The 19,358-nt window shown below is 30.9% G+C and overlaps 2 protein-coding genes and 1 long non-coding RNA gene across 6 annotated transcripts; 2 read left to right on the top strand and 1 right to left on the bottom strand.

Annotated features, from left to right (window-relative positions):
* The first annotated feature begins 1,815 nt into the window (after positions 1–1,815).
* On the top strand, positions 1,816–4,783 carry LOC137825781 (uncharacterized protein At2g39795, mitochondrial-like). Its single transcript, XM_068631563.1, has 3 exons — positions 1,816–2,197; positions 4,031–4,359; positions 4,441–4,783. Exons 1-3 carry the CDS (start codon positions 1,940–1,942, stop codon positions 4,598–4,600), a joined length of 747 nt encoding a protein of 248 aa, XP_068487664.1. The 5' UTR covers positions 1,816–1,939; the 3' UTR covers positions 4,601–4,783.
* Positions 4,784–6,373: 1,590 nt separating this feature from the next.
* Positions 6,374–7,154, top strand: LOC137825030 (uncharacterized). 2 transcript variants are annotated; one of them, XR_011083285.1, is made up of 3 exons: positions 6,374–6,593; positions 6,718–6,757; positions 6,909–7,154. It is a non-coding gene; the product is annotated as an uncharacterized lncRNA (long non-coding RNA). The 2 variants fall into 2 exon arrangements; XR_011083286.1 differs by having other exon boundaries at positions 6,383–6,593; positions 6,889–7,154.
* A 2,489-nt stretch (positions 7,155–9,643) lies between these two features.
* Positions 9,644–18,271, bottom strand: LOC137826719 (delta-1-pyrroline-5-carboxylate synthase-like). Of its 3 annotated transcripts, none has more exons than XM_068632810.1 (20): positions 18,093–18,271; positions 17,585–17,656; positions 16,482–16,585; positions 15,962–16,064; positions 15,658–15,819; positions 15,254–15,549; positions 14,526–14,676; positions 14,202–14,366; positions 13,995–14,072; positions 13,685–13,774; positions 13,423–13,509; positions 12,740–12,826; positions 12,580–12,676; positions 12,394–12,497; positions 12,169–12,244; positions 11,443–11,593; positions 11,283–11,351; positions 10,424–10,490; positions 10,266–10,336; positions 9,644–10,034 (listed from the first exon to the last, which is right to left on the bottom strand). In XM_068632810.1, the coding sequence occupies exons 1-20, from the start codon at positions 18,141–18,143 to the stop codon at positions 9,953–9,955; spliced, it is 2,163 nt and encodes a 720-aa protein (XP_068488911.1). In that variant the 5' UTR covers positions 18,144–18,271; the 3' UTR covers positions 9,644–9,952. The 3 variants fall into 3 exon arrangements, with proteins under 3 accessions (XP_068488911.1, XP_068488912.1, XP_068488910.1); XM_068632811.1 differs by having other exon boundaries at positions 15,254–15,531; positions 18,093–18,253; XM_068632809.1 differs by having other exon boundaries at positions 14,202–14,676; positions 15,254–15,531; positions 18,093–18,258.
* Between the last annotated feature and the right edge of the window lie 1,087 nt (positions 18,272–19,358).

The raw sequence follows: 19,358 nt of genomic DNA, 5'->3' as shown, positions 1-19,358 counted from the left end.
TTTAATATATTAATTTTGTATATTGTATATATAATAATATTAATAATGATAATAGCAATAAAAATAATTTCTATATATTTATATATATAATAATAGTAATAATAATTATTATTATTATAAAGAAGTCAATATATTTTAAAATTATTTTAATATATAAATATATTTATAAAATAAAGTTGTTAGGATTTATTACCTATGATTTAGCCTTTGTATAGAAGAAGAAGTTGCACTATTGCAAAATGGGAAGTGAATTGAAGTTGGTGGTGTGAGAGAATTCACAAAAGGTACCAAATCGATTCTTTCTTCTCCAAAGTGCCCAAGAATCGATTATAGTTCAAATAAAATATAGTTGGACCCAAAATCGATTCTCCAAGAAAAACAATATGAAATAGAATCGATTCTACTCAAAATATAAAAAATGCAAAATCGATTTTCATTGTGTTTACACTTAACAGAAAATCGATTCTATTCTTATTCTTTTATGACAAAATTACTCTTCCTGAACCACGAAAAAATAATAACAGTGAGGGTATGTACATAAAATAACGTTGGTTCTACTTTTCATCACGGTTAATCCTCGCATGAGAGAAGAAACCAATATTCATGTTATCCGCTCATCCATCTCACACCAACCCTCAACCCACAGGAATCAAACACGTTACTAACTCGCTCGCCCATCCACGCTCGAAAACCATCCGTAAAAGCAAACACTGCCTAAATGATACTAGGGAGAAGGTGTCAGACTTGATGTTATGAGTTCAATTCTTGGATACAAGAGGTCCAAGTCAAATTAGTACCCAAATACTTCTCTCATCCAAATTGAGAATCCAAGAAAGAAGTTGTGTGATATAGTGGAAAACGTATGACTTATATTTACAAGAAAAATATACATTGAAAAGTTGTTGTATATAATTTTTTTTTTCTAAAATTTTAAATTTTTATATCAAATGATAAAAATATTTTTTATATATCATTAATTAGAGGTTGTATGATCTATTTATAATCTCATTACTCATCGGTTGAGACTTGTTTGTTTGGGCACTTAAAATGTTACATTACAAGAGTTAAATATTTTGCAGCTCATGAGCAAATAGTATCTCGTTTAAGATGACAAACAAATTGTATGTTCTTTCTTCGTTAAAAAAAGATTATGAGTCTCAATTTCATAAATGATTCTTTAAAAAAAAAAAAATGGATGAAAAATGAAATAAAGCAAAAAATGTACTTATTTCATTGATGAGAAAATAACTTGAAAAATTAAATTATAGCTTTCATTTTTAAAAATAAATAAATAAATTAAAATTAAGTAATTGCATAATACAAAGTTATTTATATATTTATTAATTGGAGAGAAAGATAATTCTGTAAAACGTGAATTTTCTTTTGTATTTTTCATTTTTTTATATCTAAGTGAAAAATAAAAGATGTAATACCCAATAAAAATTATGTATTTCTTTGTTACTTAAAAGAAAAATGTTTTTTTTTAATTATTTTTCTACATCAGTCACTTTCATTTTAAATAAACATACATTTAAAGATACTTAACGATGAATTCTTCAACCAACCTCATCTCGTAAATATTTTTAAAAAGGAGAGCAATATTTTCTTAAAAATATTTCATGGTTCTTGTTCTCGTTAAAGGAGAAAACCTAAAATATAGTGATATTTAAAAGAAATTATATAAACATATTTAAATTTTAGTGAAACTTAACATACGTGGTTAAATTTTATAAAAATAAAAATAATAAATTTTCTAGAAGACATGTTTACTATTTTGAGAATCTTACAAAAAGAAGTTTTTTGCCCTAAAAATTTAGAGTGAACAATACATTTATTTGTTATTCACACTTGTATAAATACGGTAAACCCAAACCTCACTGTTGTACCCAAAACCCTAACGCTAAAACCCTCTGCCTCTTTACTCTCTGTTCACACGAAAATGGCGATGTACGCAATGCTCCGCCGCGCCTCCTCCTCCGTGTTGCCTCAGCTGGCGCGCCGCGCTACGGCATCATCTTCTTCTAGGACATTCCAGAATGTTCTCTCTGTTCTCCAGAGAGAGGCAACGATTTCTGTTGTACCCTCTCTACGCTTCGCAAACGCCTTCGCAACGAAGACTGGCGCTGACGATAAACTCGTTCAAGTGCTTCAATCTGAGGTCGAATGCGCCCTCGAAGACGATCATGCTCAGCACGAGGTAATTTGTTCTTTTTTATTACTGTTTTTGAAGACTATTTTGTTCCTTTTTCTATGTTTCTTTCTTCTGGGTCTGTAATGATATTGAATAGAATGTAGGTGTGCTAGTGAATTTTCCTCCTTTTGTTTTTTCTTGAGACTTCAGTTACTGTAGAGGAAAACGACGTCGAATGTAGTATAAGGTTTGGTTTTTTATGGTAGTGGTGGTGAGATAGCCATATGTTCCTCATAAGGAGTAAAAGTTGTTTTCAAGTTACATTGATTTAAGGGTATGATTGTATAACCCTGTTCCTCCTAAGCAATTTTAGGAGAAGAATGTAAGAAGAAAAAAATAAACAACAAATATATGCATAAGTTATTATTCGGATTTTTAAGAAACTAATTTGAGAGGTTAGAGAAATTTATTTTAATTTCTTTTCTTATTTTCTTCTTTTAGAAGTGTAGCATTTATGGAAAGTTTATCCTAAGTTGGTTGTTCGCTGAAGGGATTCCCATGGTTGAGTGAAGGTAGAAGATTATTGATAGTTGATGCAAATGAATTGGAATAGACGAGTGTTCGAGTGGGGCGTATGAAATTTTGAGATATTTTTTCATGAATTGGTAGCAGAACTTTGTGGTGGTGGTTTATGAACCCTGTATTTGTTTTCTAAGTTTTATAATATGCCACTTGGTTTTATTTGCTTAACTCATTCAGTTTGTGAGGGTGTCATATTTGGGAAAATTGTTTGGGACATAATAACGGTTGCTGTTTTTAATTTTGCCTAAGCATTTTTTGGTACTCGTATAGTTTGAAATTACTATATTTTGTTATCTATTTTATAATTCTAATCTTACTTTTCTGCATATCTACAGCTCTTACAGGCTTTTAATTGTAGTTTAACCGGGATTCCCTGTCTGAATCTTTATTAATGTGTTTGAGTCAATGAAATTCTGCTGTTTTTAGTTTCTTACAAGTTACTAAATATGATTAGATTTGAGTGTCTCAATGTTTTAACAAAGTCTGCTGTATGACATGCCTGGATTGAGAAACCTTTTTTCTAGTAGATTTATATTGCTCGTGCAAATTTTTAAGAGGCATCTTGTGAAAACTAGATTAGAGAGCAGTTGGTTTCCATATGGGGTTTTATACTCTCTTGGTTTGTGTCCTTCCCCCCACTTATTATCGTACTGCCCAAAAATCTAAACCTATTCATTTAACTATTTTTCCTTTCTCTTTTTATTTCATATATGTGACTACTTTTGATTATTTATCTGTCAATTTTGTTAGTTATATCACTAAATTTTATTCTAAGGGTGTATACATATGCTATGATTAGTGGGGATATCAGTGTTGTGTGTCAAGATAAGCTTATTAGTTTGGTAAATCTACTGAGGAGTTCTGTAAAGTGTATGTTGTAAGTATATTTCAATATTGAATGCAGTTTTTGTTGTTGGTGGTGAAACTGAAATGTAGTTTGTAACTATTTTTCTCATTGGAAATGTGTTTTTGCACAGGTTTATGAAAACATCATCATACTATTGTTAAATTGTTGAAGTATATTTGGTGTAAGAAAATGTACAGCAATGGTAGCTTTAAAGTCAATCTAATCTTCAAGGTTAAATTACCAGAAATTTCTAAGACATTTTCTGATTTGCCTGAAACGTACTGTGTAGTTTAACAAACATGGAAAAACGTTTTCCTCGTCAAGCCTTATTTGAAGCAGCCATGGTCAGGGATAGTTTGTTGCGGAAATGTCATTAATTGTTTTTGTTCTATAGAATTTCCTTTAGTATTTTAGTCATATTGGATTGGTCATGTATTGATTTCATTGTCTTTTTTGTATTAATTTTCCAGGTTGATATCCCAGATGATTTTCCTTTTGAGATTGAGGACAATCCTGGAGAAAGAACCATACAACTAAAAGGACAATTTAGGGATGAAACTATCAGAGTTCAAGTTGACATCCCTAATGTAGCACCTGAAGAAAATGAGGATAACGAAAATGATGAGAAGAATGAGAGTGAATCTAGCATTCCTTTAGTTGTGAGTGTTTTCAAAGGAAATGGAGTGTCTCTGGAATTTGGCGTGACTGCTTTTCCCGATGAGATTTCCATTGATAGCTTGTCAATAAAGCAGTCGGAAGAATCCGAAGACCAGTTGGCATACGAGGGGCCTGAGTTCATGTAAGTATATAATTTTATCTATTTTTATCAATATTATTTCTCCCATACTTTCTGATCATTTCTGCTCCATTCTTTTTTTAGTGATTTGGATGAAAATCTGCAAAAGGCTTTTCACAAGTATCTTGAGATCAGAGGGATCAAGCCCAGCACAACCAACTTCTTGCAGGAATACATGTTTGCTAAAGACAACAAGGAATATGTAATGTGGTTGAAGAACCTGAAGAACTTCATTGAGAAATGATTTTGGAAGAATGGTTAGTCTTAAAGATTGTGAAATGTTGACAGAGGCCGTTATTTTTTGGTGTACAATCATGTTCTATCCTGTATCATGATGAGAGTTACTGGTGGTGTAGACTAATAAATTTAAAAAACTTGAATGCTTAAAACCATCAATCAATATACTTTGGGTGGTTCTCCCATGCAATCTTTACCTTTTATTGTTGTGATTCAAGTTCAAAATATTCACTGCTATTTATAGATTAGGCAGATGAATATACAGGTCATCAGGGTTTTCCTGCATAATCATCATGATTCATGCTTGTAATTCCTCTATATTTTACCCTTTTGTTGTGGGTACAAGGAAGTTTGATCAATTTTTAGCAATATATGCGGTTTTATGCTCCAAACATAATCACAAACAAAAATTACTTATTTCATTTTGAAGATTAGTTTCCCATAAATGGGTTTCGTCCGGTCTTTTAAGCTTGCGACCGGTTCGGTTTGAATGTTTATGGAATGCTGTGCTTTTATGAAATAATACTTATATTTAAAAATAAAATAATTATAATAAGATATTTATTACATGAAAATATTATATCTTATATGCCAAAGCATTTTACATAAAATTAAATTAATTTGCTAATATAATATAATTTTTAAAATACGTATTTTAACTTTTAAGTTTAGTTAAATTTCTTTTTAGCTTTTTTATTTTATTTCTTAAATGGGTCAAAATATTTTGTTAACTAATTGGTATTATATATGTCGAATCAGTGTTCTCCAAAGTTACAATTTATTTATAATACATGTCATATTTATTATAAATTTATTTTTCTCCGATTTTAATTAAATTTAAAGGGAAGTAAAAGAGCCGACTAAAAAGTTTAAGTTTATTTAATTTGCTTGATTTTATATATAGAAAAAGAAAACTACATTTTCTAAATTATTCTTAATTACTTTTACGGAAGATGATAATCAGTTTTAAATTCAAAAAATAAAATAAAATAAAATAATGAAATTAAATTGAATTTAACTAGTTCGATTTATTTATATTTTAATCTATTACTCATGGACCTTTCTTTTGCTTAAATAGTTTCATTAACGAATAAGTCACCATTTGAGTAATTTATTTATGCAAGTATTCTACGGATAAATGTTAAATATATAACATTATTAATTATTAATATACCAGACGCTATAAAGAGAATTATTAGTACACTCATTAATTAGAAGACCCAAATAATCACAACTGTACATTCTCCGTTTTTCTCACATTCATTATAACTCATACAATAGTCAAAACATTTCTGGCTTTTTGTTCTGCACCCCATTATTACTAATTGCACTCCCATGCCAATACGAAAAGACAAAAATATTAAGCAATTTGATTCCAAAAGGTATAGATTTCTTCCTTTGGGTTTCAAATCTGTTTACGTTTGTTACTTTATTAATTATCTTTTATTAAAGTTTAATCCTTAATCCTTTTGATCATGGTAGTAAGTATCTATGAAGGCTATTTGTGTTTATTTCAGTATCGTGTAAATCGTATCACGACTTGAGTTTTATTATGGATTGAGGTTGGAATCGGATTGGGTTACTTAATTAGTTTTATAAAATTCTATTTTTTTTCATTTAATAAAGGAGTTGAACCACGTAACCCATTCTAATTTAATCATTATAATATTAATCTAATATAATAATAAATACAACCACACATAATTATGATTATTAATTATATTTTTATATATTTATATGTTATATTTTTTAAATATTTATGAATCTTACTATTTACGAAACGATTTAGTATTCAAACTATAAACTTTTCTATTCATTATACAATTCACGAATTAACTACCATCTTTTGATTCATATGCAGGAGATTCATGGCCAAAGAAACTACAAAAGGGCCTCAATATTTTGATCTGAGCACTGGAGCAAAGATTCCTTCAGTTGGTCTTGGAACATGGAAAGCTGCTCCATGTGTTGTGGGTGAAGCTGTTATGGCTGCAGTCAAGGTGGTTTCTTTGTATTCAATGTCTTAATTTCTTGGTTTAATTGAGATAGAGTTGGTAACAAGAGGAGCAGCTTCATCTGCTAATATATGCTTTGGTTTAAATTGTTCTAAATTGCTGGATGCAGGCATATAGATTGTGCTAAGGTATATGATAATGAGAAAGAGGTAATTTGTTTATTAATCCAGAATTCAACAAGCTTAGAATCCCCATCAACTTTTTGTCTGTTAATACTAGTTTTTGAGGTTGGGGGTGAGGATAATTGGTTTTGTTTGTTCTGGTTTTTTCTTGATGCCAGGAGGTTTGCATTTGATGCAGGTAGGGGAGGCCCTGAAAACACTATTTCCACTGGGGTTGTAAAGCGTAGTGAGTGTGTGTGAGATGTTCATGACATCAAAGTTGTGGTAAAAATTTGGACGAATTCTTAACCTATTGACCTCAGTTTTTTTCTGATCATGCTTTTGGCAACTTCAATTTTCATGCAGTATCAGTTTAAATTTTTTATAGTTAAATAAGTAGACATCATTCTAATTTCAGAGTAATAAATCAACAATCTTATGACAATCTATGATTGGAATACGTTACAAAATACCTTTATATTATTAGTAAAGTCTAATTAAATTCTGCTTTTGGCATACTTGAGAGCACTTACTAGTTAACAATACGTATTTCATTTACTGTTTGATTATAAAGAAAACTTCAGAATGCTAGAAAGGAAGATAAATCTAAAACTTCATTTGGTGTTGTATATTTCTGTTATGAGTAATGAATTTCCACTGGTTGAGCCTTGAATTTTTATAACCATACACGACCAGTGACTTTGCTCCTCCTGAAGATGTCTCAAAGGCAATGGCAAGCTAGGACTCTTGAGAACCTGCAGCTTTGGCTACATTGATTTATACCTAGTATGGTTTTTGATTCTAAAGCTGTGTATGCAATGATAGTGAAACTGGGGATGGTTGAATGAAATTTGATGATAAATTATTTTGTCAAAGAAGCATTGGCCTTTTAGGACAAAGCCAGGTTCAAGAGTTTGGGAACCTGAGATTATGGCTCCATTGTGTCTTCCAGATACATGGAATGCAATGGAAGGTTTGTTTGTAGTCCTTACAAAAGTCTCGAAGAATTATGGGATTGAGAAATATGAAATGCATATTATTTCTGATGAATCTCCGGATTCTAAAGATAAAATTATAACCAGAAAGAAAAGGTCTCGACTTTCTCTACGAATCGATAGCAGAAATTTACAATTTGGATTATCAACAAACAAGTACATATACCAATTGTGGAATAATGTTTACCATTGAAAACACCTTTTGTAGTGTTTATAAAAAAGATAAAATTGTGATAGAGTACTTTAAGGGTGTGTTTGATTTATGTTTTCAAGAACTATTTGGTTTTCAGATTACAACTAAAGAAGGTTGCTTAAATAGCTGGTGGATGGTAGTGTGCAAAACAAAGAGATAAGAGCAGAGCTTGGAAAATTGAGTGAAAACATAAGATGAGAAAATATTTCTCAACTGTTTGTGTTGTTTTGAAACAATTATCAAAACGAAATAGATTTGGGATGAGAAAACATCTCCCAACACTATTTCTATTTCTTTAGACTTTTAAAACAGGTATTTTGGAAACATTGCCAAATTTAGTAGAGTTATGAGAGAATTTCATTTTGGAGTAAATGAAATCATTAAGATTATACCTATGATTTTATGCAAACTACTCACCTCCATATTTAGGATGAGAATTTGATTGTTGAGAAGTCTACAATTGTCTTGGAAAAAAAAGTAAGAAAGGAATTAAACACACCCAGAATATTTTTTTTACTCTGTTCTGCAGTTCTATGGTCAAAATTATTGTTTTACAACAATAATATGCTTCTACCTTTGATGTTAGTCTTTAATTATTGTTTGACCCTCGTGAATATATTTGTTTTTTTATTACATTTTGACGTTTTGCTCTGCGTGTCAATTTTATTAAAAATAATTATTGACGAAAAAAAAATCAATTTTGATTGAAAATCTACACTTCACACCTTTGTTTATTAAAAATAGATTCACATAAAAACTTGCAATGTTCAAAGCAAGGAGAAGTTTTATATTGGCTGTTTTTGGAGTTATGCCTGTATAAATCCTATCACCACCCCACCGTAGCATTGCCAACTGACACATGGTTAATTCTAACAAACTCTTTTCTTAGCAGCAATATAATTTCCAAATATTGCCAAACTCTGATCTGACACGGTTCCATCAGATAATATCTAGCTCAAAAACACTACTTCCATCTTCAATCTAACACATTATTGAGGGTTACTTTATATATTCATCATTTCCATGACTTGAATCTACGTTTATTTCTAGAAGGAAAGTTGTAGCTGTATCAAACAAGCTCTCTTTATAGATTCCATGGACCATATTGTTTAGTCTGAGTATGAAAATTTTGGACATATCTTTAGTGAAAAGAAACTGAAAACTCTCTTGTGCAACTAGCCAACTATTAATATATTATAAGTATGTTTTATGTGATCAAGTTGCTTACTCTTGCAAAAAGCGTCAAACAATATATTGCAATTATATAATGTATCTCATTAATGAGATTGCACATACGATTCCCCTTTATTTGCTCAAGCTATCAAAAAGATAATTACAACTTTACAATATTAGGAATTACATTTCCTTGACTTGTACACACATTTTTGTCCAGTTATCAAATAACCACGACAGCATTTCAACTCTTAACTGTTTTACTTAAAAAGCATCTATCTATATTAAAGTGTTTCAAGTAACATAGGCTTCTGACCTATTCAAATCCTCATATCAGCACATCTTGAGCTTCTCTGACCCTTCTTCATGTTAAGGGTTTATTAGTTCGGATCGATATTTTCTTGATGCATCGTCGTTTAGAAATTGAGTTGAGTTGCATCTTTTAATTCATCCATAATGCAATCTAAACTTTGTAGTGAAGAACCGTGAAGTGTGACACCAATGTTTATTAATAATGTAAGTTAGATTATTTAGAAGAAAATAAATATATGATCATCCAAGTTCCAAAGGATATGCACCGCTTCAAAAAACAATAAATATATAAACTATAATCCTATTTGTCACTGCATTGCTGTTTCAAACTCTCAAGTAGTACTTCAATAAAAAAAATCCCGATTACATAACCTAATCATTCGTGCAGTTATTTTATTTCCCCTGAGCATGTTCCAGGTAGGGAAAAAAAAAATCTGGAAAGGGGTAAATGGAAAGTATACACTGCTCGGACCGCAGCAGAAACTTCTGTACGAGAAAAATATAACAGAAAAAATTGCTGCTGGTTTAATGAGCTGAATGACGATAATTCTTACCAATCTCTGGCTGCATTTATGCTTTTATTGGTAGATTCTTGTACGTATACGTGATCCCTCGATCACCATTTACCACATTCCCGCTTCCTCTCAATATCCTGCATTATAGTGTATGATTTAGTCTAGCATAATTTATTTCGATAGAAAATTAATGAAGAAAGATCTTGAAAGAGTACAAGTTTTAAAACTATATTTCTAGAAATATGAACATACAAAAATGTTCAAGAATAATTTCTAGCAAATTCATGAATAATTGAAAATGTTTGTTCAGTTCATGTGTATTTTCTTAGAATAGAAGCAAAAACGTAAGGCATTGAAGAATTCCATACCATCTATTTGTTAACAACCCTTCAACCCCGACAGGACCTCTGGCATGAATTCGGCTTGTGCTTATTCCAACCTGATCAACAATAAAACCAGGAATACATGAGAAAATATGAATGAGCATGCCGCTATTGTTACAGTATGTTTATGGAAAGTACATTACCTCTGCACCAAGGCCAAATCGAGCTCCATCACAAAACCTTGTACTTGCATTGTGGAATACAGCAGCACTGTTTGTGCACCAGGCAAAAATGCGTATTCCTCAGTTAGCAACATCAAGTCTATAACTAGACTAATTTATAGAATAGTTATGCATAGAAACACAATGAAACATTAATTCTATTATGTCTAAATGAAAAATATGGCATGGTATTTTGGTAGGGACATGGCTATTATTCAGTGCCTAAGTCTTATATATACTAGTATTGGATACTTGATAGGATACTTTAGTAATTTGGTATCAAGTGTTTGAATGTTTCTCAATTGATATCAAACTCGGTTGTGATCTACATACGGACTAAAAAGGCTGTGTATAACGAGAAGAAAGCCACAGATTCTGTTCCTTTAATGGTTTTGTATTAATAAATTATTCGTTTCCTTTTCTTTTTTATCACAGAAAAATAGAGGTAGAGCAGAAGTGAGGTATAATAACATGCTTATTACATTAATATTAACATTTCTACGAATACAGATGAAACAACAAGCTACAACTAAACTGCCTTTGTAATAAGAAGACGTTCTATTGTTTTAAAAAAGGTGACTTTATCCCAAATTTTTATAGAATATATAGAAGGAACTCAAATAAAAATCATCAAATATGAAGAATTATACGTCTGGGCAAATTTAGTATCTAATATAGATGACACATTGAAATTTTAGAACGTGAAGAGGTTTCTGGTTCAGACAAATTACTGCAGGCATTGGAATTAAACTACCACACGATACACATTACATTGGTATTTCTTGGAATTTGGCACTGGAAGCAAAGGACAACAAGGTTTCCGGAAAAACAAAATATTTACCTGTCAACCTGACTTAAGAAAGCTTCAGCAACTTCACAGTCATCTGCAATAATGCATTCTGTATGTGAACTGCAGAGACAGGAAAGAAAGAAATAGATTTTAACAAGGTTTATGATATGGCGAATCAAAATGTAGATTTTGCAGGGGAACCCGAATTTACCTTCCATGTTTATGTATGTGTTCAATGGCAGCAAATACATCATCAACAATTTCAACTGTACAAGCTAGTGAGCTATACTCCGTATGGTAAGAGTTTGTTTCAACAATATTTAACAAGGCACTGGCTCTTGGTCCACCATATAATTCAACGCCTGCAGATTGATTAAATCATAGCAGTCATGTTATCACTTTTGTGCATGTGTTCCAGTTTAACACCACAAATCCATGTAATCTTTTTAGGAGAAAGAATATATTTAAATAAACAGAATGAAATTATTTTTTCATAAACTTGAAACTCATACCTCATAAGGCAGAACAAAATGATAATCTTTGATATATATGACAACAGTTTACCTTTTAATTGAAGTTTTCTTTTTAATTAATCATTATACATATTTTCTCTTTCGATTTTAAATGCATTCTCTATAACCTAAGAAAAATTAAAGGCATTCTCTCCTAGGTTATAGTTATGTTCAAAAATCAAACTAAATTTAAAAAGAGATGTTCAATGCAGAGTACTCACTAGTTTTCAGGAAAAAAAATCAACTACATTTAAAGAATAAGAAGAAGAAGTAATCAGCAAAATTTATAATATAGAAATTTCACATGGTGCAAAGGGTGTTGAAAACGAAGCTAAGGTGCATTTTAAAAAAGAAAATATAAAATTCCAACTTGAATGTGCATGTTTTGTTCATCATAAATTTATTCATAACAACCAAGGTCAAACCTTCGCGTTGGAGTTCGGCAACAAGTTCAACAAGTCCACCATTCCTTGACAGATCTACGTGTACAAGAAGGGTTTCCTAAGAACATCAGCACAGAATATTGTAATGAGCAGAGTCAATAGATCAATTTACATAATGAATGGCAAATGAAGAAAACTCAAACGGAAATACGAGGCAGATAAACATGCATTAGAGGAGACATTCCAGGGGATGTAAACTGTAATTACCATTGCATTGCAAGCTGCAGGGTAATCAGTCTTTGCATCCCTAATAATCTGCTTTGCCATATCCATATTTGCTGATTTGTCAACATATACATGACATATTCCATCTGCATTTAAAAAAATAACAACTTGATAAAATTGTACATTGTAACATTAATCAAAGATAGAAAACGTAAATACATATATTACCAGCATGACCAAGAACAGGAATCTTTGTTGCATCCTTGATTTGAGAAACAAGCTTATTACTGCCTCTAGGGACCACTAGATCTATCACGTCATCAAGCTGTGGCAAAGTATAATTAGTTGAAATTCATTTCAGACAAATGAATTTATGAATTTTACTTGCCTTGAGCAGATCTGGAATATCTTCTCTTGAAGTCACAAGCCCAATGAGTGTCGCACCCACTGTATTTGGAATAGCTGAAGTAATAATCTACAATAATGATGAAATTGAATATATAAATAGTTATAAACTAAAATTATGGACAAATACTTGTTGAAAAGTCGTCTTAATTGCAGTCATCTCTAGCTTGCTTTAGGTGTTGCCCCTTTGGGTTTGTCTTAATTGCAACCTTAAATTTACTTAAGTAGAACCATAAAGCTTGAACAATTATAATCTTGTTAGACATATTGTTAGATCATCTGCATTTGCAAATTGCAGCACATCAAGTCGGTAGCCTTAATTGGAAAGTCTTAATTGGATCACTTTAGTCTTTCATCTACTAGAAATATGACTTAATAAAACATACAAAACTTGGACTATTCTCACCTTCTTAAGTAATTTTCTAACGTTAAACTAAGCCCTGAGCTTAAATTCTAAGAACACTATAGATAATAATTGGGGTAAGTCTCTCGCTCACTATAAATATGATTTAAATAGAACTCATTAAACTTGGTCAGTCCTTACCTTAGGAGCCCTTTTGTGGAGTTAATTTAAGTTCTAAGTTAAAAATCTCTCCTAACAAAGTGGACAATTATTATTAGCATTGATCAGATAAAAAAAGGTCTATGATAATAAGTTCCACAAACCTTGTGTAAGATTGCATTGGATCGTTTGGCTTCCTTTCCTCCTTTAAGAAGTAAACCATTTCCACTTCGAACTGCCAATGCAGCTATCTGTTAATCCATTTCAACAAAGTTCAACATTCAATGCACGAAACAAATTTTTAAAACTTACTTTATCAGTAGTATCACTAGAGATAAATTTTAAATCTCTACTTGCTCATATCTCTGGCATTTTTATTGAAGATGTACGATGAATTAGAATTAAGAAGGAATAGGGTCTGCTAACCTGAACAAGGGCATCCGGTCGAGATTCAAATATTACCAGGAGAACACCTAAAGGACATGATATTTTATCCAGGACGAGTTTGTCTGCAAGCTGGACACAGAGAAGTAATCAGAATTGCAAAAATGAATGTTGAGCAGTAGGATGACATGGTCTAATAACATTTTTTAGAATTTGCTATTGAATAATTACAAAAGTTAACTGTTTGAAAGATAATACGTCTAAAAGGAAATAACTGTTGAATATTAAATCAACACAACCAATTTCATCTTGTTACTTATGTACTGTATTAAAATAATTACACGGGTTTGACCTCAGTTCTCTTTAAAATCTGACCAATGGGTTCTTCCATGTCAGCCAGAATGCGAACAGACTTCACAAGACTAGAGATCTGAAAAAATACAAAATCCAAGGTCAAAACAAAATCATGTTCTATCAAAGAGCAAACTTCACAAAATCTGATTATATAAAGCTGCGCAAGTTTTCTTTTAACTTTTCATTTCAGTATTAAGTTCCTTACCTTCTCGGGTCTCAGGGTTAAACGTGATATGAGTGGTTTCTCATATCCGATCTCCTCTGCATCAGCAACATCAGCTCCATTCTCCATCCTTATCTTATCTTCATTCTTCTCTAATGCATCAGCTATTGCCAGCAATATTTTGCTTCTTTCTTCAGAATTTAGGAGCTGAAACCAGAAGCACCAATTATGTAATAAAACAAGACTACCAAACTGCGTTGATTTTCTAGGCAATAACCAAAAAGAAATTAGTATAGGGTAAATTGCTACGTAAAGAAACTCATGAAAGTGAACCTGTTCACATTTTATATAAGTAATTTCACTCACCTGAAGTCGTCTAGAACTATCTCGTGCTGAAACTGCCATTTCATGAGCACTCACTTCCTTTATACTGGTCCACAAATGAGCATCTTTATGGAAGATAGTACCAACTCTTTCTCCTCGAAGCACTCTTATGATGTTGTCTGTAGCATAGCCACTTCCATGGCGGTTGAAATGCAATTTGAGGTCAGCAAAAATGCAAAATTACATACGCATGCTTGTGCGTAGGTGACATCAATGCATATTTCATATGTATATCGGTAAAAGAATGAAAATTACTTACAATATACATATGATATATTTTCGACACTTGAACTTGAAAGTAACAATGTAGTGGTTTTGCATGTTTTTTTCTTTTCATTTTGTAATTAACAAACAAGGGAAATGAGTATGGAATGGACTTGATCGCATGAAATAAGGGGAACATCTGGTATTGTCAAATCAACTGGATGGCTATCCATAATGCAGTTTCAGAACCAAGAAAGGATAATAATTCTTTACAAGCCAGTTTGTATGAGATTCTAATTCACACCATTTTAATCCCGATGCTTTGTTCATAATTTTATGATTCAGGGAATTAAGTAGTTTACAACTCTCTCCAATAGTTAAAGACTCAACAAATACAAATTAATTAAACCGTGTCTCTCTGCGTATGTTGGATCTATATAGTGAAATGAAAAGTGATTAGTTTTTGTGCCAATAACATTTTCTTATATCAGTAAAATCGAAGGTACCTGGTAATAATCACTGGTGTGCCAGCAAAAGCAGCACAAACAGCCGCGTTAACTTTCGCAGTCATACCCCCTCTTCCGTATGTTGACTTTTCTCCAAAAGTAATTTCAGTTTGATGCTTTTCCTTTACATATGTGTGAATTAACTTTGACTTAGGGTCAGATGGAGGGCCACTATAAAGACCCTCAACATCGCTCAATAGAACAAGGAGGTCAGCTTTAAGTTCTAGAGCCAATAGACCTGCCAAACTGTCATTGTCCCAGAAGATACCAGAAGAATCCTGCAGACAGTTCTTGCCCTTAAAGGTAATCAAACGCACAAGACCAAGAAAATCAAACTAGTGTTTTTTAAGGAAAAAAAGAGTAAGTTTTCAGAATGTAAATTTGTGTAAGGAAAAGCAGCATACCTCATAGGACGCCTTCCTAGTACTAACAGCATCATTTTCGTTGAAAATGGGGATAATCCTTAAATCTAATAATGCGCTCACAGTGTCTGACAACTGTTTTCTGAAAGCTGTATCCCTAAAAAACCCATCGTTCACAAGAAGTTGGGACGAAGTTACATCAAGCTGCCCCAGCCAAATCACATATCACCATCAATTTAGAGGAAACAGTTAGATTAATACAATATATTCCTGTTAATGTATTATGGCAAAACATACAAATTTAAGATTCCGGAATATTGAATGTGCAATTTAATCTTGTTCCCACCTGGCTAAACATGATATCGTAAAGAGCCATGAGACTACTCTGCCCAACAGCTGCACATGCTTTCCCATCAAGATCTCCTTGTGGATTTTGAAGATCCGAAAAGCTGCATAAAAAATAAACCCTTTATTTCAGGCTCATTTTTTCCTCCCCGGTCTCTCAAACTCTACCTAGTTCATATTATAATAGAAACATGAAAAAGTTTGCCCAAGTTCCTTCTCAATGCTATACTGATCTAATGCCCATGTAGCATTTAAAAAAAGAACAAACTACAAAAAGGAAGCATGCTCCGAGTGAGCAATGACAGGGATGAATTACTTCTTCAAACAGAAAGTTTTTAGAAATATACAGCAACATTTTTGTTCTGCTTGATACAAGAACATACATCACCAAATACTTATTAACTTTTGCCAAATTTTACAAATTGATTTAACTAAAGTATGCACTAGCTATTAATGCAAAGCTCGATGCAGGACTTTGAAAAACATGTATTCACTAACGGGGAAAGAGAAATTACAAAAACCTGCTATTGACCAATCTGCGATATCTTAGTCTTTGTCGGCCAAGACCAACTGCACCTGAAGTCACCAATATAACCTCATAATCCTTATCATTTAGCTCTTTAAGCTGCAGGAAACATAGCTTTCAGTTACAACAAAAACTATATGATCAGTGAAGAACATCAAATGTAGACTTTGTTAGTCCTGATACCCATACGTAGAAGAAACTGCAGAAAGCATGGACAGTGTTCTTTAAAAAAAAAACACTCTTAACAACAAATAAATTAATATTTTAATTATTTTTATTTAAATATTATAATATTATTATAATAGGTTGTTGGACAGTGTTATTTACAACTTTCGGTCCCGAATTATGTGATACATGTACATGGTGACTAAAATTGATGGAGTTAATACAGAGAGACCTAAGTAAAAAAAAAAAAAAATCAATTTATGAGCTATCCAATTTGTGGAAATTTTTTATTGAGTACTCAATAAAAAATAGTTATGTATTGAGAGTTGATGGATTTTAGTTATTTTGATATAAGTGATACAAATTTAATTTATGTTTAAATATGTTTTAAGCTAACATATATATGTTTTGATTTTGATTATTGCAAAAAAAATCTTTGCATTTATTACCTCTCTAAATTTGAAAATAATTGCTTTGCAATATTATGTGTCACTAGTTTAAGTGTGGAACCAAAAACATTTATTCTAAACCATGGTTACTAGTTTTGTGATATGAGATTAAAATATATACAACGCCATAATTTTTTTTTTATACAGATTAAAACTAAAATTGATAGGTTTTATAAAAGCTAAAAACAATAATTGAAATTTTACAGAAATGAAAAACCAAAGAAAATATTTTATAAAAATAAAAATTTACTCATTTCACATCCATATATTTAAGGCATTCAATTTATATACACCAAATTTTTTGTTTACAATAGTAAAGATTGTCATATGTGTTTAAATTATTAAATTCTGCCTTTACTATTTTGAAGTTTGTGATTTTGAATACGATGTTAATTTTCATAAAAAAACGAGAGGATAATTGAAGTGCATAGAAAATAGATTATAGAAATGGTATTCTGGTTTGACAGGATGACAAATGTTACACCTGTTCGCAGAGAGCCCCAAGTCTTCCCAATGCTAATCTTCCATCACTACGAGTAACCACGGCTGTTCCAACCTTCGAAAACAACCCAACAAAAATTAGCTTCGCTGATGATAATCATATACTAATTAATCAACAAAAATAACCAATACCTCTTACTGGTTAAGAAATCAAAAACACATGTTTAGATTTCTAATGCAATGTTAACCTAATTTCTAATAATAAAGAAATGATTGATTGATATTAATCAGTGATCAGCAGAACCAGTAATTAATAACACACAACATGTATGCTATCCAAAATAAATAAAGGATGTAGATCTCGTCTCCTTTCATATGAAAATAACATTGGCATTGCAATCGGTCCTCGCATCCATGCATCGTGTCAAAAACTAGAAAGCAAGAAGAATACCAGTTTTTAGGTTTTCTTCGTTCCATGCATGCGAAACAGATTAGATGATAGTGAATGTTGTTGTTGTTAAACATGCAATTAAACAGAGAGGGAGAAAAACCTTGACGATAACACGTTTGACACTTTTCACAAAAGCTCGAGTTGGATCCATTGCGCAAGGAGGAAGAAGATGCGAAGAGTGAATTTGTCAGGAGAGAGAGAGAGAGAGAAGGTGAAATTGTAAATGGAAGAGGAGAGAAGGAAAGATAAAGCAAAAGAAGTGTGGTGTAATTTTATGATGGATGAAGTTGTTAGAACGAGAGAATAGATGGATTTTAAAAAGAATAAGAAGGTGAGTTAGCACATAAATACAAACAAAAATCATTCATTTTATTATTATTATTATTTTTAAATTAAAATATATTAGTTTTATTATATTAAAATTAAAAGTTGTATTTATAGGATACTTTTAAATATTATTTTAAAAAATATATTTTTTATATTAAAAACATTATATATTATGAGTTCAAAAAATAGTATCACATATAACATATGCTAAATGTCAATTACTAGTTTGGATGCAAATCACGGATTCTCTCTTGTTGGAGTGACATAATATCCGTGAAACTCCTTCTCCCATTCTTTAAGCAACACCTGGTTGAATAAATTTATTGTTACTTATTTTGTTAGCAACTTTCAATAAACACAATTAAATTCAAAATTAAATTTATACCATTTTAATTTGAATTTTATAAATTTATTTTATAATATTAATTTTGTTTATATTGTAGGTTAATGTTTTATTAAGTATGATTTTAAAAATTATTTATTAATAAATAATAATAATCATAATAATAATAAAATTTCACCTTTTGACATAAAAATTTAATATATATCCATGAACAAGGGAATAGTTGTATAATGAATAAATAATAAATAGCATTAAGTACATATACCATTGTCATTTTATATTTGTTTATTTTTCAAATACTTTAAAGTTATATATATATATATATGTTTATAAGATTAAGGAGTATTTTTAATAAGGTCATTAGAACCATATACAAAATTAAAATCTTAAGCAGGTAATAAAATTATAGAAGAAATAAATTTTTTAAGTCATTAATAGCTTAAATTATTAGTGTTTACGTAATCTAAAATTAACCTGCAGCATAATTATGAAAACAATATCATAATAATATTTATTTAATAAATTAATTTATTATTTGATTTATTAAATAAATTTATCTTATGTTAAATAATTCATTTTATTTTCATATAATTTAAGTAGTTGCAGTTAGTTAAGCTCAAAGAATGGTTTCATTTTGACACAAATTTATGATATGTTTGTTAAAAATATGTACAATTCTAAACCAAATGTAGTCAA

This window comes from Phaseolus vulgaris, chromosome 8 (assembly GCF_000499845.2).
Source record: "Phaseolus vulgaris cultivar G19833 chromosome 8, P. vulgaris v2.0, whole genome shotgun sequence".
In the NCBI taxonomy this organism is placed as follows: Eukaryota; Viridiplantae; Streptophyta; class Magnoliopsida; order Fabales; family Fabaceae; genus Phaseolus; species Phaseolus vulgaris.
The sequence above is the reverse complement of the archived record's forward strand: the minus strand, read 5'-3'. Positions and strand labels throughout refer to the sequence as shown.